This window comes from Ochotona curzoniae, unplaced genomic scaffold (assembly GCF_017591425.1).
Source record: "Ochotona curzoniae isolate NIBS_2020 unplaced genomic scaffold, NIBS_Ocur_1.0 patch75, whole genome shotgun sequence".
In the NCBI taxonomy this organism is placed as follows: domain Eukaryota; kingdom Metazoa; phylum Chordata; class Mammalia; order Lagomorpha; family Ochotonidae; genus Ochotona; species Ochotona curzoniae.
This window is the reverse complement of record NW_024467056.1, coordinates 298,765-323,852: the sequence shown is the minus strand read 5'-3', so window position 1 is coordinate 323,852 and position 25,088 is coordinate 298,765. Positions and strand designations below refer to the sequence as shown.

At 44.0% G+C, this 25,088-nt stretch overlaps 1 protein-coding gene across 1 annotated transcript in view; it reads right to left on the bottom strand.

Annotated features, from left to right (window-relative positions):
* The window catches only part of LOC121168203 (MAX gene-associated protein-like), a 65,571-nt gene extending 42,735 nt beyond the window's left edge, over positions 1-22,836 (bottom strand). The window contains exons 1-5 of the mRNA XM_040998091.1: positions 22,639-22,836; positions 11,181-12,288; positions 6,669-7,602; positions 4,825-4,903; positions 4,615-4,710 (exon numbers count right to left, since the gene is read on the bottom strand). Coding sequence (XP_040854025.1) covers positions 4,615-4,710; positions 4,825-4,903; positions 6,669-7,602; positions 11,181-12,223 — 2,152 coding nt within the window. The 5' untranslated portion in view covers positions 12,224-12,288; positions 22,639-22,836. The remainder of the gene's footprint in view (positions 1-4,614; positions 4,711-4,824; positions 4,904-6,668; positions 7,603-11,180; positions 12,289-22,638) is intronic.
* Positions 22,837-25,088: the final 2,252 nt, after the last annotated feature.

Sequence of the window (25,088 nt, the reverse complement as noted above, 5' to 3'; positions counted from 1 at the left end):
CTCTCCACTGTTAACACTTTCTTTCAACTGAAAAAAATAAATTAATCATTAAAAACAAAACAAAACAGAAAAACCCGGGGCAGCCCCAAACCACTAACAAAAACATTTCAGGTTTAATCAATCTTTTATTTAAAAAGATTTATTTATTTTTATTGCAAAGTCAGACATATACAGAGGAGGAGAGACAGAGAGGAAGATCTTCCATCCGATGATTCACTCCCCAAGTGACCGCAACAGCCAGTGCTAAGCTGATCCGAAGCCAGGAGCCAGGAACTTCCTCCAGGTCTCCCATGTGGCTGCAGGGTCCCAAGGATTTGGGCTGTCCTTGACTGCTCTCCCAGGCCACAAGCAGGAAGAAGAATGGGAAGTGGAGCTGCCTGGATTAGAACCGATGCCCATATGCGATCCTGGTGCATTCAAGGCGAGGACTTCAGCAGCTAGGCCATCGCGTCAGGCCCTAATCAATCTTTTTTAAAAGATTTATTTACTCTTATTGGAAAGTCAGATATACAGAGAGGAGGAGAAAGAAAGGAAAATCTTCCATCTGATGGTTCACTCCCCAAGTGGCCGCAATGGCTGGAGCTGAGCCAATCCAAAGCCAGGAGCACGGAACCTCCTCCAGGTCACCCACGTGGGTGGCAAGGTCTCAAGGGTCATCGCAACTGCTTTCCCAGGCCACACAGGCAGGGAGCTGGATGGGAAGCGGAGCAGTCAGTGCATAAACCAGCGCCAATACAGGATCCCAGCATGCGCAAGGCAAGAACTTTAGCCACTAGGCTACTGTGCTGAGTCCAATCTTTAAAAAAATGAAAAATAAATATACCTTAACAATTTTAGTATTAATTACATTAAGAAAACCGGCTACACAGCTCCCTGACTGTGACTACAATCTTAATAACTACATGCCTGTGAACTGTAAGAGAATTATTAATTTGACAGAAATCTCCTTTTTAAAAAAGATTTATTTATTTTTACTGGAGAGGCAGATTAACAATGAGAAAGATCCTCCATCCACTGGATCATTCCCCAAATGGCTATAATGGATGGAGCTGAGCTTATCTGAAACCGGGAGCTAGGAGCTTCCTGTGGGTCTGCCACATGTGTGCAGGATTCCAAGATTTTGGGCCGTCCTCTACCACTTTCCTGCACCACCAACAATGAGCTGGACAAGAAATAGTGTGACCAGGACGTGAACCAGAACCTTTATGGGACACCAGTGCTGCAGGCAGATTAGCCTACTGAGCCATGATACTGGCCCCTGGATTGACTACAATCTTAATAAGTGATGGCTCACAAACAGCTTTGGGTTTATTTTAATAAACTTCTTACGCATCCACTACTTCACTCACTAAATATTCACAAAAGCTGGAACTAGGCCAGGCTAAAGCCAGGAGCCAAAAACGTAACGCAAGCCACCTACCAGTAATTACAGTGGAACTCAATCACCGAGCCCACACTCAGGGTCTGCACTAGCTGAAAGCTGGAGTCATGTGTCTAAGAGGTGGACATCCTATCAAGGCAATCTGACACCACACACGGACATCTTAAACACTGAGTTAACCTGTGCTCTTGACTTTGTTTCAAAGCTGTTCGTAGCCCACAAACCTAGTATTTACTGCTATCACTTGACAACGGAAATATCACATAACTAACTCCAGCTTCAAAGGAAAATGGGAAGACCTAAAAACATCAGACCTATTTCCTTATTTGACAACAACTCACTGTCTTTTTAGAAGAGGTGTCTCTCTGGGCCCAGTATAATGGCTCAAATGGCTAATTCTCCCTTTGTAAGCACTGGGATCCCACATGGACACTAGTTAGTGTACTGGCAGCTCCACTTCCCTTCTAGCTCCCTGTTAGTGGCCTGGGAAAGCTGTGAGGACAGCCCAAATACTTGGGATACTGTGCCAACATAGGAGACTCAGAAAAAGCTCCTGGGTCCTGGCTTCAGATTAGCTCAGCTCAAGCTGTTGCAGCCACTTGGGGAGTGAACCAGTAGAGGGAAGATCTTTCTTTTGGTATCCCCTTCTCTCTGTAAATCTGACTTTCAAATACAAATAAATAAATCTTTTTTAAAAGTTCACATTAACCAGTCTATATCACTTGGACTAAGACCGGGATCCATATACTTGAAGACCATTCGCTCACACAAGGCTATCTCATTAAGTCAAAAGTTGTTCAATCAAACCATTTACTTTATAAAATGGCGTGGGGGAGGGAAAGAAGCAGCAGCATCTTAAATGGTAAAACCACCACCTGCAATGCCATTATAGGCATTAGTTGAAGTCCCAGCTGCTCCACTTGGAATCCAGCTGCCTAACAGACCTATACAAGCAGGAGAGGGTGGCCCTGGTTCTGTACATCCATGTGGGAGACCCAGAAAAGGCTTCTGGCTCTGGCCTGGCTCAGCTGGGACCATTACAGCCATCTGCAGAATGAACTGACAGATAGAAGACATCTCCTTTGCCCTCCCTGCATCTCTGCCTTTTAAAGAAATAAAATAACCTTTAAGATAAAGGAAAGAAAGGGAAGAAAAGGGGAGAATATGGGGAGGGGAGGGAAGGAAAACACAAGCAAAATGAAACTGGGGGCAGGTATTTGATGTAGCAGTTAAGCCTGGGACATGTTTTGGGACATGTATCTCCAAACTAGAGATCCTGGTTTTGAATCCTAGCTTCATTCCCAGTTCCAGCTTCCTGGTACTATCCACCCTGGGAACAGGTATTTGCTCAAGTGGTTGGCTCTCTGCCACCTACATGGAAAACTCAGACTGGGTTCTCAGCTCTGGCTCTGGCCTGGGCAACTCCCAAGTCTCAAGCTTTGTGAGGATAAAACAACTGATGGGAGACAACCGTCTTTCAAAGAAAACACTTAAAAAAAAACTTTTTATAAAGTAAACTTCTGTTTGATATCTTGCAATTTCTCAACTCTTAAATTATCTGCTTTGTAATAAGCAAGCTATAGAATTCTTTGAAAAGAAACCTGCATTAGACTTAAAAATTCTATAAATTACTCCACAGAGCACAATAAAAATTAAAGCTTTTAAAAATTATAGAACACAATCTTACACACAAACAGGAATTTTATTATTTATTTTCATGGTAATAGCTATAGATATTATTATTGCAAAAAAAAGGAAAGAAAGACAATAAATAACATAATAAAGGCTAATACATTATAATGAAAGAAAAATAAACAGTGGGCAGCATTGTGGCACAGCAAGTTAAGCAACTGCCTGCAACACTGGAATCCCCAGTATGAGTCCTAGCTACTCCAATTCTGATCCAACTCATTGCTAATGTGTCTGGGAAAGCAGCAGGTGATCATCCAAATTCTTGAGAAATCCTGAATGCATGTAAGAGACCTGGAAGAAGTTCCCAGCTCTTGCCTTCAATCTGGCCCTGATCCACCCACTGCAGCCACTTGGGGACTTAACCAATGAATGGAAGACCTCTGTTTATCCTATTTCAAATAAATAAAATAGATAACTTTTTTTAAAATGAAAAATTTTAACTAAATCCATGGCAGGACATCGAATATGTAAAATAAAGTACATTACTTCAGCCACACAAGAAATACACATATATTTACACATAAAACTATACTAAGTACATTTTTAAGTTCTTAAAAACACACAACAGAATCCAAAGGTAAAAACATGGGAAAGAGGGGCCAGTGTGGTGGTACAGAAAGCCAGTATTTTGACCCTGGTGCTGGCATCCCAAATGAATCCGAATTTGACAGCCCAACTGCTCCACTTCTGATCCAGCTCCCTGGTCTGGGAAAGCAGAGGAAAATGGCCGAGATTTTGGACCACTATGCCCACATTAGAGACCCAAAAGAAGCTCCTGGCTCCTAGCTTTGGATCAGGACAGTTTCATCCACTGCAACCATTTGGGGAATGAACCATCAGATAGAATTCTCTGTGTTTCTCTCTCTCTGTAACTCTTTCAAGCTAAATAAATTCTAAAAGATAGACATGAAAAGATTTTTAAAAAATTAAGAATGCAAAAGAGTGATTCTGGGCTATGAGACTCAACAGAGAAAAAACACTACTTTCTGAATAATATTTTTTCCATATTTAAGATATCAAGATAAAAAAATATCTAGGGCCCCGCGCAATAGCATAATGGTTAAAGTTCTTGCCTTGCATGCCAGGATCCCATATGGTCGCTGAATCTAATCCTGGCAGCCCCACTTCCCCATCCAGCTTCCTGCTTGTGGCCTGGGAAAGCAGTTGAGTATGGCCCAAGGCCTTGGGACCCTGCACCCATGTGGGAGACCCGGAGGAGCTCCTGGCTCCTGGCTTTGGATTGGCTCAGCTCCAGCCATTGCAGTCACTTGGGGAGTGAACCACTGGACGGAAGATCTTCCTCTCTGTCTCTCCTCCTCTCTGTATATCCGCCTTTCAATAAAAATAAATCTTAAAAAGAAAAGATCTAAACATATTTTTCAGTTAAAGGAATTATAAAAGAAAAATGCAGGGAGACATATTGAAGGAAATAAATCAAGGGTGGGAAGGTTGGAGGAAAAACTGGAAAAGCTAAGGAAGAGGAGAGAGAGAGAGAAGAAAATGAAATAAAATCTTGGCTTGTTTCTTTTAGAGAAAATTACCCTCTTGAAGACCAGGATGTATCACTTGTTTGTGCCTCAATGACTTCAAATCTTCGATTAAATCCTTTTCTAACTGAGAAATCCGTGCTCTGCAACCTAGTCACAGACAGACAATGATTAAGATATTACATTCTACAGAACATCAAACACTAAATATTTTACTAATAGAGGCCAAGCCTCAAATACATCTCATTTTAAATGGCATAATACCTGGGTCACTTGTGCTTGATGCCTGTAGACTACAGGGTTCTTCTGCTGTCCCATCAACAGCGTGAATGTCTAGTGCTTCCTACATATTTTAAAGAAAGAGTGTAGCACATATCACTTTATATGTAAAATGGGTTTAAAAAAAAACAGAAGGAAAAATACCACCATGTTCACAATGATGGCTGCAAATTCAACCAACAGGAGCAATGCGTCTTACTTTTTCTATTTTCTAAATGTTCTATATTTGCATTAATGTAATAATCACAAAGGAAAAAAGAGCAAAAGTAAATAATATCATACTCAGTTAACAGACCTCAAACTAGACTAATATCAGTTTGCATGCAGATTTCTCAAAGCCTACATAAAGATAAGTTACTGAGCAACCAAGAAAAATTTTGAAGAACAGGCAGGAAAAAAATAACACTTTAGAATAAAGAACATCCTGTATCTGTGTAGCCAATTTAAGAACATAATAGTCTGAAAGAAAAAAAAAATTAGCTGAAGAGTCCACAGAGGATAATCAAAGCAATTATATTAGTATGTGAGAGAAAAGAGCTGCTGCTACTACTGATTCAAACCACGGGGAATGAGGGTTGCTGTATCTCAAAAATTAGTAAATTTCCAACTATCTTTATTCCTTTTTAAAGCCTGTTATGATGAAATTTCCAGTAAGACTCAAAAGTTAAAAAACAAAACCAAGTAGGAGCTGGCACCATGGCATAGTAGGCTAAGCTTCCACCTACGACACTGCCATCCTATATGGGTGGCTAGTTTGTGCCCAGCTATTCCACCTCCCATCCAGCTCTGTGCTTATGGCCTGCGAAAACAGCACAGAATGGCTCAAGTCCATGAGCCCCTGCACCCATGTAGGAGACCCAGAAGAAACTCCTGGCTCCTAGCTTCAGTTGAGGTAAGCTCTGGCCACTGCAGCCATTTGGAGAGTGAACCCAGCAGGTGGAATATCTTTTTCTGTCTTGTCTTTGTTAACTCTGCCTTTCAAATAAAAATAAAATCTTTAAAAAAAAAAAAAAAGGGAAGGTATCAAACAGCTAAATGAATGGGCATGTGACTTCACAGTTAAGCTTCTAACTGGGATGTCCACACACAGGAATGCCTGGGTTCCATTATCAGCCTTGGCTCCGACTTTCCTGATATTGCAGACCTTGAGGGGCAGTAGTAATGACTAGTAATCAGGTTCCTGGCATCCACGAGAGACAGCTGGACAAGATTTCCATCTTCCAGCCACGTTAGCCACTTGGGGAATGAATCAACTAATAGGAGCTGTCTCACTACCTCAAATAAAAAGAGATTCAGGGGCCAATACGGCTGCTCAAAAAGCTAATCTGCCAACTTGCAGTACCAACATCCACATGGGTGTTGGTTCATATTTCAGCTGCTCCACTTCCCATTCAACTCCTGCTTGTGGCCTGGGAAAGCAGTGGAGCATGGCCCAAGTACTTGGGACCCTGCACCCACGTGGGAGACCTGGAACAGACAGACTCCTGGCTCCTGGCTTCAGATCTGCTCAGCTTCACCTGTTGAGCCATTTGGGGAGTGAAGCAGTAGATAGCAGATCTCTTATTTCTGTTTCTACTTCTGTTTATTTGCCTTTCAAATAAAATAAATCTTTTTAAAAAAACTTAGTCACATAGCTAAGTAAGGTACAAACAGGAACTGAGATCTAAACAGACATAATTTCTTATGATGTTCAAACAACGATCTCAAATGGTCACTATCAACCAAATCAAACTCTCTTGGAGACAATATTCTAAACTAGTTATTTTCAGTATACAATTTAAGATTGACTCATCAACTTTTAGAAAGACTGCTAAGAACTAAGATCTTACCTTTGATTCAAAGGAAACAAACAGAACACCATCCACATCTTCCAAATCAGGCTTTACATCTGGAAAGGAATTTCCAGAGCCTACTGGGATATTCTTTGTAGAACCTAAAGACCTTCCTGTGTTTTTGGGTGTTTTCCCTGTCTTAGAGAGTTTCAATTTCCGTGGCCTTCCTCTTTTTCCAGGGATATTTGGAGAGACATTCTGAGGAGCACTTACAGCCTTTGGATTGGTTGTAATTTTAAGCATAGCTGTTCTCTTTCTGCCCAAGTCCCCTTTCACTGAAAATAAGTTCTGAGCTGATTCCTTTGAATTCTCCAATACTACTTCTGTGTTGATGTTGTCAAATACATCAGGGTAATCCCACTTGGGCTCTTTAAGTAAGGGATATTTTTGCACCAATCTGGGATCTGGTGAATGTTGCACATCATTTTCTGATTCCTTGCTTAAACAGAAGCCAGTACCACCAGAATTTTCAATGTATGCAGGCAAATAATCTAATTCTGATTTATCCTTTCGAGACATGGAAAGCATGTTATCTGGCAGCTCAGAAACCTTCACTGTGTTTTTGGTGACAGCACATGGCTCCAGATAGACTACTGGCATCTTCCCTGCATCTAAGTTGAACATTTTAGCTTTTGCAACACCTGATGGGCTACTTGGTAGCCATTTATAAGAGGAATGGTCAGCTCCCAAGTCACCAACTTTATTGTGCCTCTTCAGCTGTTTCTCTAGTATTGGGTCATCGTCACTGTTTGAGTAGACATCTGTTTCTTCATCTGTCTCTTCCTGTTTCACAGTGACCCCTTCTGGGCACTGCCCAAGTTCATAGTCATAATCATCTAGAGGCTCCTCTTTAACGACAACATTGAAGTTTCCATTTGGATCTACCGGTGAGGCAGCATGGGAGCCATCATCAAAACTGTTGGCAATAAGACTGAAGAGATGGGAAGGGAAAGATAAAAAGTACAAAACTATTCATAAATGAGACATAAAGATGGGAAAAACTGTTTTTCTAAAACCAAGTAACACATCAAAACTCAAAAATCATTTCTCAAAAACATTCTACATAATCTAGCAAGATTCTCAAAAGCAATTCATTAGTACCAGTTTCTTATTTTGTTAATTTTCATCTAAAAGTACACAAAATACAGAGTAAAGGTTCCTCTTACCATTCAATCAAAATGCACTATTTCAGTATTTTTCAAATAAACTCAGTTTTGCAAGGCAGCCAGTACTGACCTAAAATACTCTAAAATTTTACAGGAAGATTAACAATTACCAATGCATTAAACACATGTCCATCACAATGAGGAATGAAAAATAAGCATCAGAAACTGCTTTCAAGCTGCCAAATTTTTTTGTGTGTTTGAGATAAAAACTTACATAAAATGTAACGTATTATTCATTTTAAAGTATACAACTGAATAATTTTTAGTATATTCACAAAGCTGGTGCCAGATGATTTTTCAACTTTAAAGTTGAAACACATATTTTCAATGTAAAGAATCAACAACACAAAATTAAAAGGGTACGGTTGTTACACGACTCATATGGACTGTGTATAATTTATCAAACAACACTACCCTAGTCACAAAAAAATATAAGAACTGTTCTGAGGTACCCCCTTCAGAACATGATAGGTCTAAAGAATTAGGTTGACTACCACAGCCCCATATGAAGTAATAGATTTAGTAACAGATTTAGATCAGTCTTAGCTCAACCCAGATCACCTGAGCCTTGGCCCCTGTAGGGTTTAGAGGAAATCAATGATAAGAACCCTTTTTCAATAACACACACACAAAACTTTTTCAAAAGAAAAATAAATTTTAAAAGGAGGTTAAATATACAAAATGAAGGCTAAGATAACAAACTTTCAATTTCAAGAAATAAAATCATCATACAACAGAATGAACTGTCTCAAAAGATAATACCAAAGCAGTTAAAAACAAGTCAATATGGATGTTGACAAAAATGTGGGAGCAAAAGAAATGATCATACTGTTTGTGAAAGCATAAAATGGTATAATTTTGAGTTAAAAGTATGTGTACCCTATGATGGAGTAATTCTACCAGATATCTAACAAAAAGAAATTACTGCATATGCAAACCAAAAATTCTGTGTAGGAACACTTGTAACACCTTGATTTGGGGTTTGCTGTTGTGGCATCAAAGAGAGTTAAGCCACCATCTAAACAGCAGCATCCCATATATGAGCACTGGCTTCAGTCCTGACTGCAATCCTCATTTCCTACTAAAGTGCCCAGAAAAGGAGATGATGATGGTTCACATACTTGAACCAACTCTGACACCCACGTGGGAGACCCAGATCCTAGCCATCACAGTCAACTAGGGAATGAACCAGTGGATGGAACATCTCTCCATCTTGCTCCCTCTTTCTGTAATTCTACTTTCCAAATAAACATTTTAATTTTTTAAAAAAATGTTCTACTAGTCATCATCAAAATCAACAATTTAAATGTACATCAATAGGAGATAATAATGAATTTGTAGAGAACCAGAATAACTGTAGAAGATTGCAATTCAAAGGACTGACAGCTAATACAGAGGAGTAAATCTAAAGTAATAAAAAATTCTGTTGGAAAAAAACACTAGGTACACCTCCAGGAATCAATTTGATCCAGGAATCTGGAACTACAAAAACAGACAAAACTAAGCTTTAAAAACAGTCTCCAGTGGGCCCAGCATGATAGCCAAATGGCTAAAGTCCTCACCTTGCACATACTGGGTTTCCATATGAGGCCTGGCTCTAATCTTTGGCAACTTCACTTCCCATCCAGCTCCCTGGCTGTAGCCTGGGAAAGCAGCGAGGATGACCCAAGGTCTTGGGACCCTGTACCCAGGTAGGAGACCTAAGAAATCTCTTGGATCCCAGCTTCAGATCAACTGAGCTCTGGCCATTGTGGTCACTCAAGCAGTAAACCAGAGGATGAAGATCCTTCTTTATCTCCTGATCACTCTGTAAAAATCTGCCTCTCAAATAAAAAAAATCTTTAAAAGCAAAAAACAAAACAAAAACTGGAGTTGGCTCAACATGTTAATTCTCTGTCTGCCAGTGCCAGCATCCAATACAGGCAGCAGATCCTGTTCTGGCCTATCTGTCTCCCTGCTTGTGACCTCAGAAGGCAGCAGAGGGCTGCCCAAAGCTATGGGACCCTGTATCCATGTGGGAGACTCAGAAGAAGCTCCTAGATCCAGAAAGACCCAGCTCTGGACATTTCAGCCATTCAGGGAGTGAACTAACAGATGCAAAATCTCGGTCTCTCTATTCTCTGTAACTCTTTTAAATAAAAATAAATCTTCTTAAAAATGTAATAATCTTCAGCTTTTTTTCCAACTGGGTAGTAACTTCACAAATAGTAAACTTTTAAAAAAAGATTTATTTATTTTCATTGGAAAGGCAGACCTACAGAGAAGAGAATCAGAGAGAATGATCTTCCTTCCGCTGGTTCACTCCCCAAATAGTTGCAACTGACAGAGCTAAACTGATCTGAAGCCAGGAGCCAGGAGCTTCTTTCAGGCCTCACACGCAGGTGTGCACGGTCCGGAGGCTTTGGGCCATCCCCTACTGCTTTCCCAGGCCACAAGCAGGGAGGTGGAAGGTTAGTGGAGCAGCTGGGACATAAACCAGTGCCCATATGGGATGCTGATGCATGCAAGGCAAGGACTTAACCACTAAACTATTGCACCAGGCCCTTAAAGAGTGTAAGTTTATTCTGAATCCATCTGTGGCTCATTTGGGTAAGTTTTGTTTCAACTATGAGATTTTTTTTCCTCTTTCCCTATCAATCACAAGTGATCAATATAAGTTACCAAGAAACATTTTAAATATAAATAAAGCATCCTCATATGGCAGGTATTCAGCCCAGCAGCTGAAACACTCAGGTCCCACCCTGAAGTATCTGGTGAACTGCAGCACCAAGTCCTAATCCTACCTCACTGCCAACACAAACCCTGGAGGCAGCAGTCAATGACTCAAGTTACATGGGAGACCCAGACTGTTCACAGCTTTGAGGCTTTAATCCCACCTACTATATAGCAATGTGGGTTGTGAAGCAATGAATGGGGGTGCACTCTTTCCCCCATCCCCACACTCCACTCTACCTCTCTAATCTAGGGGGCAGGCATCTGGTGCAGTTGTTAGAATGCCACCTCAGACACCCACATCCTATTCCAGAGCACCAGGGTCTGAGTCTCAGTTCCAATTCTGATGTATCTTCCAGGCAAAAAATCGTGGCTTAAGTACTTGGGTCCCTGACACTCACAATGAGTTCTAGGCTTCTACCTTCAACCTGGCCCACACCTAGCTTGTGCAGGCATTTACAGTGTGAACCAGCAAATGGAAAGTCTCATTTAAATTTTTTAAAAAGTTTTTAAATAATATTTTTTAAATTTACAGTATGTGTAGCACTCCAAAGAACAAATGTGTTAAAGCCAAACTCAGTCCATCTCAATCTTCCCTTCATACCTCAGAATAGAAAAACCATTACCCCACCTTTCAGAAGCCTCTTGCTTCAATTGAGAAACTTCAAGTGCTGAATCAGTTTCCATGAAACCAAACAAGTCCTGTTTTATATTAGGAGAAGTCTTTTCCAAACTCTTGCCTGATAAAGGATCCAAGTCACCGGGCTGTATCTCTGGCCCCTCCCCTTCTGTAAGACAGACTTGAGGAGCGGGAGAACTGGAAACACTATTGCTCTCCTGGTCAGAACTGGTCTTCTGTTTCCCATCTCTTTGGGGTTTACTATTCAGCCCATCATCTCGAAAGCCTTTGGCAAATGGGTTGTAATCTATTTTCAACTGGGTAATCTGAATGTTCTGATAAGCTGTTACCGCAAAGAATTCCGTCTGTGGGAAGCTGAATGTGTGGACACCAGGACCATTTAACTGTATCACCTCTGTGGCCTTTTCTGCAGGCACCAAGTGAAGTCTTGGCAAGTAGCGATGCATAGAGTGCAAGATAATATGCCCTTCTTGGTCCAGTGTATTGTTGGTAAGTTTCAATTTATAAAAAGATACAGGTTGATGCATCCAATAATGACCTGTAGAGGGAGATTCTGGGTGAATAAAAACCCTCCCCAAAACGTGGGGTTCAGCCTTCCCACTAGGTTCCCACCAACGACCATTCCATTTGTAACGATGATTATCCACAGGAGATATATCCATGACAAGAATATACTTCAAATTTGAATCTAATCCTGTAATCCAGTAACGACAGTAAGGAAACATGCGTCTTCCCTGCTTGGTCAGAATCATCTCTGTGCTTCGATGATGAAATTCATTCCACATAGTATTGTTATCAAGCGTAACAGTGATTTTTCCCACAGTACAATCAGCCGGGAGGCAAATCTTTCCTTTAGATTTTCCTGGTGGTGACACCCTATTAGCCAAAGCACAGGCATCCCGATTAGTAACCAGAATTCCTTGATCAGTCCTGCCATTTCCTGGCTGTTTCAGGATAACGAAAAAGGTAGGTGCTGTTCCTGCTACTGTCCCACCATCTTGATTAGCCAATATGATCTGCTGTTTCTCCTCCATGACTCCAGTGAGAAACTCAGTAGTGAGGTAACTGCAGTCAACACAGTCACAATGGCCTTGCCATCCTAAAAAAACAAGCAAGCAAAATTTATATCAGATGAGTATTTTGTAAAGAAATAAGATTGTGTCAACCCTAAATTATCACTTAATTATTCTAAGACTGTTTATTTGCTTATCTCTTTCCTTTCACCACTTTAAAGCTATTAACTCTGGAGTATCGTTTTTTTTAAATGTTAATTTAATTTTAATTAGCTGGAATTATTCATGCCAAAACATTGCAAAAAATCACTACAAACCCAAATATCTTGCTCAAAAGAAACAAAAAGTATTCTCTTCAAAAAAGCAGACGAAAGTCTATTAAAGCTGAGTCCAGCACGGTAGCCTTGCGACTAAAGTCCTTCCTTGCACACACCGCGATCCCATATGGGTATCAATTTTAATCCCTGCAGCCCACTTCCCATCCAGCTCCTTGCTTGTGGCCTGAGAAGGCAGTTGAGGACGGCCCAAAGCCTTGGGACCCTGCACCCACGTCGGAGACCTGGAAGACACTCCAGGCACCTGGCTTCAGATCAGTATAGCTCCAACTGTTGCTGCTGCTTGGGGAGTGAATCAACAGATGGAAGATGTTCCTCTCTGTGTATCTGACTTTCTAATACAAATAAATAAAAATTATTTTTTAATTTGCTTTCCCCCCCCTCTTTTTTTTTACTATATTTTTGAAAATAGTTAATCGGGGTAAAAAGGTTCAAGGACTACGGGAAAGTGGGCAAGACCACTATTTCCACATTGTTTCCTTCATATATCTGAGGTAAATGGGGATTTTAATGGAGAAGCCACACCCAGTCTCCCACCCACCCCAGGTCCCTGATGCGGAGCAGGCTCCAAGGGTCCTGCTCAAGTGGTTTTGATATTTCAACAGTTATGAACTGCTGCCAGTCTCGTCACTCCAAGCATGATGAGGTCATTGAAGAATCCACTGATTGACATAGCCCATCATAGAGTCTCCATTTGCCCAGTTTTTCACTGCCAACATATGGCTGAGGTGGTTGATTGACCTGTTCTATCCTCTGTCTTTTCATGGTTGGGGTTCTGAGTCTGGCAGTTCGATTGGGGAGATTCCCAAAGAAACCTTGTTTGAGGTGTTCCCAGACCAGATTCTTGTATGTACTAGCAAGTACAGGACCTGGCACAGTCCATCGCCCCATCAGCTGGGAGGTCGCAATTGCTGGGTTGGCCCTGGTTCCAGCGCCGTCTTCCACACAAATCAATGGGTGTTGCAGTCCAGCCTGATTCTGCCCAGCACACACACTTGGCCTTCACATAAACCAATGGGAGCTGCAGCCTAGTCAGAGCGACCCACAAAAACCCCCACCAGACCTGTCCCAATTCTGGTTCGCCAGTATGTGTAGCAGACTAGTCCAGTCTGTCCCACATCACATTCAGCTCTCATACATGTCAGTGGACACTGAAGCCTAGTTTAACCCAACCAGTCCCACTATCCAGCCCACACACATGCTGTTGGATGCCGTTCTGTCTAGCCACCCCTGCCCCTGTCCTGGTTTTTATGCTCTCCAGTGGGGGTGGAAACCCAAGAGGGAGGTATCCACTATTTCCCTACTGGGCTGCTCCCACTCCTGGATCATGCACTCTCCAGGTGGTTCTGCAGTTTAAGTTGACAGGATTAGCCACCAGTGCCAATCTCTGCCAGTGATATTGTGGCTAAGCCCAAACAACCCTCACCCACACTGATTTAAGTTTGCACCAGTAGGAAGAGTCAGCCGAGCCTGGCTTTTCCTTGATATAGCTGAAATGAGGCCAACACATATTGTAGCCCTGCCTAGTCTTGTCTGCACCCATCCCAACTCAAGCTCTCCAGTGGGAGTAGCTGTCTAGCAAGGGAGCACCCCCGTAATCCCCCTGTCAGCTCTGCCCCTCCCTTCCTGGTTCTCATGTGTGCTGGTTGGGCACTGTGGTCACATCCGGTACAGGCAACCTCACCTTGGCATTCCATAATGTGCACTGGTTTTATGTCGCGACTGAACCTGGCTCGACCCACACTCTGTTCTGGTGCTTGGATTTGCCAGTGGATGATGTGAACTGATTCAGCCTGGTCTTCCCCCAACCCATGCCAATTGTATGCCAGTGGGAAACTTTCCATGGCCTGCTCTGGACTGTTTCCTTTCATGCTTCTTGTGCATACTTGCAGTGTCTGTATCCTGCCAGAGGAGTGGCCCAGGCTCTTCCATCAGAACCTCTCCCAATGCCAGATTTTGCGCATACCAGTGGGTCCATGAGCCAGCCCTATTCAGTCCACCTCCTGTCCTAGCAGGAACAGTGGCTTTTCCTGACTGGCCTTCAACCCAAACTGGTTCTTGCTGTTGGATGTTTCAGCCCAGCCATGGTTTGTCCATACCCACATATGGCTCACACATGACTCAGTAGGGGCTGAGACCTAGCCTAGTCCACTGCACATCTATCCTGGTCCTCCAGAGCACCAGAGGAGTCTAGCCCAGCTTGGTGCATCCAGTCCCAGTCCACACTTGTGCCAAGGAAGACTACAACTGTATCCTGATCAGAACGCAGCCCCCATTCCAGCCCCGTGCTCCTTGGTGGGAACCTCAACCCAGCTAGGGTGTCCCCTTAGCTCCCCAATCAGGCCTGTTCCCAGCCACAGATCATGCACATGCCAGTGGTTGCTCTGACTCAGCTTGGCACAGCCCCTCACCTGTCCCAGCCCTTGCCTTACATACTGTGGCTTAGTGTCCCTGGCTCACGCAGACCAGTAGGTACAAGAGCCTAGCTTGGCATGACCTGTGCTCCATCCTGATTTCTAATTTTGCTTGTGGGCTAAGGTTTGCTCAGTCCTGCCCAGTCCACCCCGTTCCCAATGTAAATAAATAAAACTTTAAAAAAAAGTATACTGGGCCCAGTGCAATAGTGTAGGGGTTTAAGTCCTCGCCTTGCATGTGCCAGGATCCCATATGGTCGCTGGTTCGAATCCCGGCAGCCCCACTTCTCATCCCGCTCCCTATTTGCAGCCTGGGAAAGCAGTCGAGGATGGCCCAAAACCTTGGGACCCTGCACCTGTGTGGGAGACCCGGAAGAGGCTCCTGGCTCCTGGCTTCAGATTGGCTCAGCTCCAGCCATTGTGGTCACTTGGGGAGTGAACCATCGGACAAGGATCTTCCTTTCTGTCTCTCTTCCTCTCTGTATATCTGCCTTTCCAATAAAAATAAATAAATCTTAAAAAATATATTATGCTAAGACTTAAGGGAATACATTGTAACACTGTATTTTAAAAGGATTCTAGCACCTTAGAAACTGATTTATCAAATTAAAGCAAATTCTTCTGAAATGGAAAATATTAAATTTTCATTGCTATTACAAACAGAGACTGTAAAACATTAACTATTTATATGGTTTTACAAATAAGCAAAGCATATACATATATATATTACGTATATATGTATAAATTTGTCCCATTATAACATAATGAAAAAAAAGATTTTGTATTTTCAAGACAAATCTTTTCTTTCTAAGATTTGCTTTTGGAGTCGGCACTATAACTCAAACTGCCTAATCTTCCCCCTTTAAGTCCTGGCATCCCATGTGGACACCAGTTTGTCCCCCAGCTGTGTCACTTAATATACAGCTCTCTGCTTGTGGCCTGAGAAAACAGCAACAGATGCCCCCAAAGCCTTGGGACCTTACACCCACGTACCCACGTATGAAACCTAGAGGAAGCTCCTGGCGTCAGATCAGTCCAGCTCTATCCTTTGCAGCCACTGAGAAGTGAATCAGCAGATGGAAGATCTTTCTCTCCCTCTCTCTGTAATTCTGCATTTCGAATAAAAATAAAGAAATCTTACAAAACAACAACAAAAGACTGTTTTTATATGAAAAGCACAGAGAAGAAGAGCAGAGAAACATCTTCCATCTGCTGGTTCACTCCTCAAATTACCAAACCAGCCAGAGCTGGGGTGGCCTGAAACCAGAGTTTCTTCTGGGTCGCCCACATTGGTGCAGGAGCCTAAGGACTTGAGCCATAAGCAGGGAGCTGGATCAGAAGGCAAGCATCTGACACATAATCCTGCATCCAGTGTCACAGAAGGTCTAATTTATGATAACACAGCACCAGTCCCAAATCTAATACACTTAACTCTTAAAACTATCCTGGGGGCCCAAGCACAGCAACCTAGTGGCCAAATCCTCACATTATAACCACCAGGATCCCATATAGGTGCTGGTTCATGCTGTAGCTGCTCCACTTCCCTTCCAGTTCCTTGCTTGTGGCCTGGGAAAGCAGTAAAGGATGGCCCACAGCCTCAGAACCCTACACCCATCAGGGAGATTAGGAAGAAGCGCCTGGCTCCGGGCTTCAGATTGGCTCAGCTCCAGACACTGCAGTCCCTTGGAAGAGCCTTTTCTCTGTATCTCCTTCTCTGCATATCCAAACAAAAGTTGCTTGGTACAACACAAAACTTTGGATCAGTTAAGATAGCAACAATTTTTGATAAATTCAATATCATGCAAATTTTTTAAATCTTACACACACACACACACACACACACACACACACCAAGTAAAACCAAAGAGCAAATAACTAGCAGAAAAATCTCCCAACTTATATCATAAAGGACTCTTTGCATATCCTGGAAGGGGTTCCTATGAAAAAGTGAATGTCAAATAACCAGCAGAGGGATTAGCCTAGCCGCTGAAATCTTTGCCTTGCATGCACGGGACTCCCATATGGGTACCAGTTCTAATCCTGATGGCCCCGCTTCCTATTCAGCTACCTGCTTGTGGCCTGGAAAAACAGTCGAGCACGACCCAAAACTTTGGGACCCTGCACCTGTGTGGGAGACCCAAAGAGACTCTGGGCTCCTGCCTTCAGATCAGCTCAACAGTTCCAGCTGTTGTGGCCGCTTGAGGAGTGAATCAGCAGATGGAAGATCTTCCTCTCTGTCTCTCCTCTCCATATATCTGTGTCTCTGATAAAAATAAATGTTTAAAAAAAATCAACAGAAAAAAAAGGCAGAGCATAAAAAGAGTAAATCATTGTCAAAACAAACACAATCTCACAACCAGAGAAATGTAATTTAAAACCAGCCTACAAAGTTTGGCACAGTGGTGCACCTGACTTCAAGTCCAAGCTACATTGCCAATGAGGACCCTAAGAGGGTAAGGGGTAATAGTGTAAATATTTAGGCCTCTGCCATCCACATGGGAGACGTTGATTGATTTCCCAGCTCCCAGCTTCAGCCCTGCCCGGCCTTGGTTATTCTCAGAATTTGCAAAGTGAACCAGCAGATGGGAAGATGCCTTCTCTCTGTGTCTTTCCATTTAATAAATAAAAAATTTTTACAAATGAGTCAGGAATAATCTATTTTTTAAATTTTGGCTGATGAAATCCAAAGCTTAACAGATGATGAACAGAGTATAAGTCAACCACGATTTCATCTAATCCAGTGGTAAGAGTAAAAAACGCCATAATTGAGCCTAGCACAATGCTCAGTAACTAAATCCACACCTTGCAAGCACTGGGATCCCACATGGACACCAGCTCATGTCTTACCTACTTACTTGAAATCCAGCTCTCTACTTATGACCTGGAAAAGCAGTGGAGGATGACCCAGAGCTTTGTGACACTGTATCCTTGTAGGAGACCTGAAGGAGGCTCCTGGCTTCAGATGGGCTCAGCTCTGGGGAAATGCAAGATTTTGTCTCACCCTCTCTCTGAAAATATGTTTCCAATAAAAATAAAACTTTTAAAATAAATAAATAACCTAACTTTAGGCTTAGTATCCAGAAAAATTAAAGAAAAAAATCTCTGATCTAGAGTTGACTTTTTAAGAGATAGGTAAGATGCAAGGTGATGGTTTGCAAAGCTACCTCCAAAAATTATCAATATAGTTAACTGATTTTCTAAAATAAACTTCCTTAAGCAATAAGTATCAGAGATTGACAAAACAAAGTTAAAATGACAAAGTAAAAACTCTGAAGTTGGGCCCGGCGGTGTGGTCTAGTGGCTAAAAATCCTCGCCTTGAACATGCCGGGATACAATATGGGTGCTGGTTCTAATCCCAGTAGATCTACTTCCCATCCAGCTCCCCGCTTGTGGCCTGGGAAAGTAGTCGAGGACGGCCCAAAGCTTTGGGACCCTGCACCTGCACCTGTGGGATACCCGGAAGAAGTTCCTGGCTCCTGGCTTCGGATCGGCATAGCATCGGCCGTTGCACTCACTTGGGGAGTGAATCATTGGACGGAAGATCTTTCTCTCTGTCTCTCCTCCTCTCTGTATATCTGACTTTCCAATAAATAAATAAATCTTAAAGAAAAAACTCAGAAGTCACACATAAGGTGACTTAATAGGACAAAAATTTTCAGTTAAGGTTCAAAGTTTTGCTACAAATCACCACTAAGGGCCAACATTGTGGCTCAGTAGGCTAAGCCTGCAATGCCAATGTTCCTAATGAACACAAGTTCAAGTTCCAGCTGTTCCACTTCCAAACCAACTCCCTGCTAACAGCCTGTGAAGGAAACAGACGATGACCAGAATATTTAGACCCCTGCTACCCACAAGTGTGAAAGATCTAGATAAAGTTCCAGGTTTCTGTCTTCAGCATGTCACAGCCCTCGCTGCTGCAGCCACTGGGGGAGTGCACCTGAAGATGGATGCTGTCACTCAACCTTTGAAGGAAATAAATATTTTTTAAAAACCCCATCTATTATTGAAAGCTAGTACAGAGAACACTTGTTAAGGGCACTTAAATATAACTAAGACTGAATTAAGAGCAATTAAGCAACTTTTTTTTGAAAAAAATAAAAAGACTTCTTTATTTTAATTGGAAAGGCAGGTTTACACAGAAAAGCATAGGCTGAGAGGAAGATCTTCCATCCACTGGTTCACTCCTCAAGTGGCTACGATGTCCAGAGCTGGGCCCATCCCAAACCAGGAGTTTCCTCCAGGAATCCCACACACGTCCCAAGGGTCCCAAGGCCATGAGCCATGGGGCCATCCTTTACTGCTTTTCTAGCCCACAAGCAGGGAGACAGATTAGAAGTGAAGCAGCCAGGACACAAACTGGAGCCCATATGGGATCCTGGTGATTGCAAGGCGAGGATTTAGGCACTAGGCTATCGCGCCAGGCCTCATCGTGATCAACTTTTACATGAAAATATCTTTTAGCTTTTCCAAACCTACAAAATATATGAAAAGACTTGTAATTTTAAAGCACCATGTCCTATAATATTAAAATCTTGTTTTTTGCTTTTTTTCTTAAAGATTTATTTTATTTTTATTGGAAAGGCGGATATACAGAGAGGAGAGACAGAGAGGAAGATCTTCCGTCCGATGCTTCACTCCCCAAGTGAGTGCAACGGCCGATGCTATGCTGATCCGAAGCCGGGAGCCTTCTTCTGGGTCTCCCACGCTGGTGCAGGGTCCCAAAGCTTTGGGCTGTCCTGGATTGCTTTCCCAGGCCACAGGCAGGGAGCTGGATGGAAAGTGGGGCCACCGGGATTAGAACTGGCGCCCATATGGGATCCCAGGCATGCAAGGCGAGGACCTTAACACCACTGCGCCACCGCGCCGGGCCCAATTGCTACTAATGTTAGGAACAAGGAATTGTTCTAACTCCACATCAATCCAAACACAGATTCCACTTCACTTGAAGCATATGCCTGTGCTCTGGAGTTTCTACATTGGACTTCACACTCAGAGTAATTAACTGAGACTATTTAGCTATTTTAGACAAAGACCATTATAAATCTAAGATAACTTTAAGTCAACAGGAAAAAGCAAATATACTTAAATTAAGGGTAGTCTCAAATATATCTCCTTCCAGCAATAGTCTAAAAATACTGTGTGGCTGTCTAAAAGCTTCAATGAGGAACACAGTTTGGCACATATTTAAGTGAGCATTGAAAAATTTCAGTCCAGCTTTATAACACCAAGTATTTTTCTAAGTAAAATATAATAAATAGCAGAGATAATACGTTTACGAAAGGGAAAGTTGGGAAATGTGTGATTGTTACATCACAACAGACACAGAAAAATATCTTAAAGCAAATAACATGTCAAGACCCACAGTTTAAATTTCATAGTCCCTACTGCAATTGTTTTCTCCAGTGACTTCCTTTTCCAGAAATCTAACTAAATTGATGATCTTAAGCCAACTCACAAAATAAACTACAAACTGTAACAGTAAAAAAAAAAAGGATCAGCTGTGCTAAATCAAAACTCAAAATCAACATCACTACTTTAAAAACACAAATATCCAAATGCTGGTCAACATACTGTTTCTCAATTTGCTAAAAATAACTACAAACATATATAATATAAACTCATACGATAAATAGTGCTGCATTGTCACAACGACGTTTTCCTCACTACAAGAAATTACATTTTGAACTCGAATATTGAAAGAGTAAGTTATCTCGAATATCAGTCTTTACAAATATATACAGTCTAGAAATTTAAAATTCTACAATACAAAGTGGAAATAAACAATCAGAAAATAATACACAAATGGTGGCAGAGTAAAATAGCTATTAACCTTCTTATTCAATCTGTTAAGTAAATGAATGACACTTGCAAATTTTAACAAGCATTTTTTTCAGTCAACATCCTAGTCCCAAGTTAGAATAAATTTAAAAATTTCTGAAACATTTCAGGTTTCAAGCACCGAAGTGCACTTGCCTACTGTTCCTCTCTTCGCAGATATCATGCGTCTTTATTGCTGGCATTTCCTGTTTCTAGAAATGAGCCGATAGCTACAACTCTGGGCAAGCAAGTTGCAGCGTCTTTTAACAGTTACATAAGTAGAGTGTGAAAACTAAAATGTGTAGTAAGTTCGCCAAAATAACCAAAGCACTGAATTTACTCAAGCCTTTGGCTTTTTTTTTAAGCGGACTCCAATCCACTAAACCACACAACCTCTGGAATTATAACCCTTGGGGCAGGGGAGCTCACGAATCTGGGGATATGACAGGCTAGGAGTGAAAGCATCCCCAGCTCACCGCGGGGAAGAGCAATCGCCGTCGAAAACCAAGGGCCGACGCCAGAGGCTTTTGGACTGCGAAGGCCCGCTAGCCAACACCACGTGAAAAAACGCCGCGAGGGAAGCTCTTCCGGGGACAGGTCACGTGCGCCCGGCCGCTGCGATCACCATGGAGGCTGCGGAGCCGCCGGCCTCCCTGCCCTCCCCGCCTCCCTGCCCTCCCCGCCCGGCCTCCCTGCCCTCCCCGCCCGGCCCCCTGGCCCTCTGGCCTCCAGTCCCTCCCGGCAGCCGGCACTCTGCCCGAGGCGCCCACGGCGTCGCACCCCGGAGGAACAGAGCCGGCCGCGGAGATTCTAGAACACGCACGGAAGCGCGCGGGTGGGCTCGAGACGATTCGCGATCCACGTGTCCGCTCCGGAGACGCGAGTCCCAGCAGCGGTCTTTGCGCGGGATCGCACTTTGGTTTCTCTGATTGTGCCATCAGTAGCCCCTCCCTTCTAACCTCTTCCACCGCTTGCTCTTAACACCGTTACCAGGGTTCCAGAGGCAAGGCAAAAAAAAAAAAAAATCGCCAATCAGGACACTACATTTTCCACTCTGGACCCAGTCTGGAATAAACCCTAACTTCTACCTGCGCACAAACACTCAACTTCGGGTATTGGTGCTCATTAAAGTCGCAGGCTTAAGTTCCTTCACAATTCAACAGAAACAAGAAGCCTCATAAACAGGGAATTAGCCAAAAGCTGCTTCACAAAGGGGAAAAAATAACACCTGTTCTTCCCACCTGTTTACCCCGCCCCGCTTCAGCACTTCAGGATCACAGGTCCTTTGTTTACAAAGTTCCCATCAGCTCCCTCTCCAGCCCTGCTTCACCAAGCTGGCGGGCCCGCCCCAGTTAGACTGGAAATTGCATGCAAAAAGAGACGCGGGTACAGGTGTCAAAACGCGGCAGCCGACTCCTCAGAGAAGCGACGCCGCACCACTTCCCTCGGAGTTTTGAAACCCCGAGACCGAAGCTCTGAAATGCGAAGCGCGCCCTCCAGGCAGTAGCTGGGAGCCGGGCCCGGCGCTGGCTGGCCGCGCGTCCCGCGGGCACGCGGTGCGGTGCCCCACGCACGCGAGGGCCGCGCTTGTCGCCCGCCCGCCTCGTGGCCGTCCGTGCCGGCGTCGATGCTCGCCGCGAGGTGGCCAGGCGCATGGCCGCGGGCGCGCGCCCGGTGACATGCGCGGCCTCGCTCGGGGCCGCGGGCGCGCGCCCGGGGCGGCCCAACACCAGGCCCGGCCCGGCCCGGCGTGCGAAGCTCGCTGCGCGGAACGCGGCTCACGCGGCTCACAAACACGAGCTTCCAACTCGGAAAACTCCAATCGGGCCGGCCCCAAAGCGACGCCCTCCACCCAGGCCCTTGCGTTACCTTGCGGGGCGTGGCGGGCCTCACCCCGAGTCCTTCACATCCAACGGGGGGCGGGTTATTCCGTTCGGTTCGCACACCGTGTGTCCGCTCCAGCTGAAGAGCCTGCGCGCGCACCGGACGTCCACGTCACCGCGCACGCGCTGCCACCCGCTTGCAGCCCGCCGCGCAGGCGCAAAAGCAGGCGCGAGCGGCGCCTCCCTCGCCCCTCCCCCGCTCCGCAGGCCGCTCGGCCGGGCGGCCGCGGCGAGACCCTTGGGACCCGCCCCCGCGCCGAGGCGGCCGGCCTCCCGGGGCCCGCCACGCACGACAGCCTGCGGAAGCTTCCAGAACCGAGGACGACGGAGCGGGAGCGAGGGACCCCGCTTCCTCAGCTTCGCCCTCGAAGCCTTCGTGCAAACCGTGGCAGCGCTGCCCGCCGGGCCCTGCTCCGCAGTGTCCTCGCCGCCCCGCCCCGGCCGCGCCCGGCCCCACCCCCGCCAGCCCCGCAGACCCCCTCGCTGCACAAACAGCCCGTCGGATGAAGCCAGCTCGTCCTCCCCCAGAAGGCACCTGAGCCTCAGGAAACCTTGAAGCAGAGACCTTGCTTCAGAGAATGCGTGCTCGAGCTTGACACAGACACGACGAAGACAGGGAGACCAAAAGCCTCCCTGCGGAACTGCAGACGAACAAGAGCTGACGTAAAGACCAGAGATGTCTTGATAAGAGTAACAAGATCGCCAGAGTATTATCTGAGCTTTAATGCCTTGATCCTGTTTATTCAGTTTTTGTCTCTACAAGAGACTTATCTGATGTACAGAGAAAATATTCTAGAATATCTACCATGTGTCCGGCAGTTGCTGAACCAAGTCAACGGACAATATGTCTGAAAACCAGATATCAAAATCTTGCTATTTTTCTCCTTTCCAACTCTTCTTTTATGCTGCTTCGATGTCGGGGTGGGGTGGGGGCCAGGAAAGCAGAAATTGTGGCTAAATATTCCACAATTGTTCTCGTTCACTCCCTTGGAAGAAGTAGCAAATACTGAGAACCTACTAGGCGTCAAGTGACTTAATAAAAAAAAAAAAAAAAAACAGTGATGGAGAATGAGAGAATGAGGAGACTGGGAAGAAGCAGTGGGCAGGCTATCCAACAGCACATTAGACCTGCCTTCCACATAGCAAGGATTCTCTTCTCGTTCAGCTCTTCCTAGGGACATATGCTGTAAAGTGGAAAGAACTTGGAATAATCTGGACTAGAAAATGTGAAGCTAAAATTAAACTTATAGACTTGCAAATGATTCTGAAATTCCTCTGGGTCACATACTGTCAGGAAGAACACTCATGATCCTAGGCAAAGCTGACAAATTTCTTTAGCACCTTTCTTCTCTTCCTCGACCCCAAGAACTTGTTTCCTAGAAGCTGCCCTGTTCAGAATATGCCACCTCAAACAAGAATGCTTTCTTGTCAAGGTTCTAGGGATTTCCTCACACAAAATTTTCCATTGCAGAACTCTAATTTGTGCTGATTTATCATTAAAACATGAGACCGTAGGTATGAATGAGTGTTTACCATTATGCATCGCAAATGAGCCCATTTAAACCGCGTGCTATCTCTGAGAATTTTGAGGAGGATGAAAGGGTAGAAGATTCCTTATTAAGACTCCTTATTGGCCCTCTCCCCACTGCACCCCCCACCCTCCAGGCAAACAGGAAATGCAACACTAAGCTTATTTCAACATTCAGCACCAGATCTGGTAGGAAAAACTTCTCAAAGCAGAATTTGCCTAACTTGAAAAGGCTGTATTCTCTGAGGGTCATCTGAGAACTTGCATTGCTTTTATGTGACAATCTAAAAATACTACAGGGCCTGGCACTATAGCATAGCTGTTAAAGTCCTCGCCTTGAATGTGCTGAGATCCCATATGGGCGCTGGTTCTAATCCCAGTGGCCCCACTTCCTATCCAGCTCACTGCCTGTGGCCTGGGAAAGCAGTCGAGGACAGCCCAGCTTTGGGACCCTGCACCAGCGTGGGAGACCTGAAGGAAGCTCCTGGCTCCTGGCTTTGGACTGGCTCAACTGCAGCCATTGTGGCCACTTGCGGAGTGAAACATCACACAGAAGATCTTCCTCTCTGTCTCTTCTCCTCTCTGTATATCTGACTTTCCAATAAAAATAAATCTTTAAAAAAAAGAAAAACCACTGCAAACATTTCATTGATCCAGTTTTATCATGCTGGTATCAACTAACCATTTTTTAAATTTTGTTTACTTTTTCAAGTAACTAATTATTCTTTTAATGGGTACAATAGTTTTCAAAATGAAATCCTGTTTGTATTTTTTGAATATGCAAGAAAAATGCATGCTCATATAAATCAAGGTTTAAAAACTACCACAGTAACTGCAATGGCTAAATTTAACCTTACTACTGGAATTACATTTAATTGGTAGTCCAACCTAACAAAGATCTTTTTTTT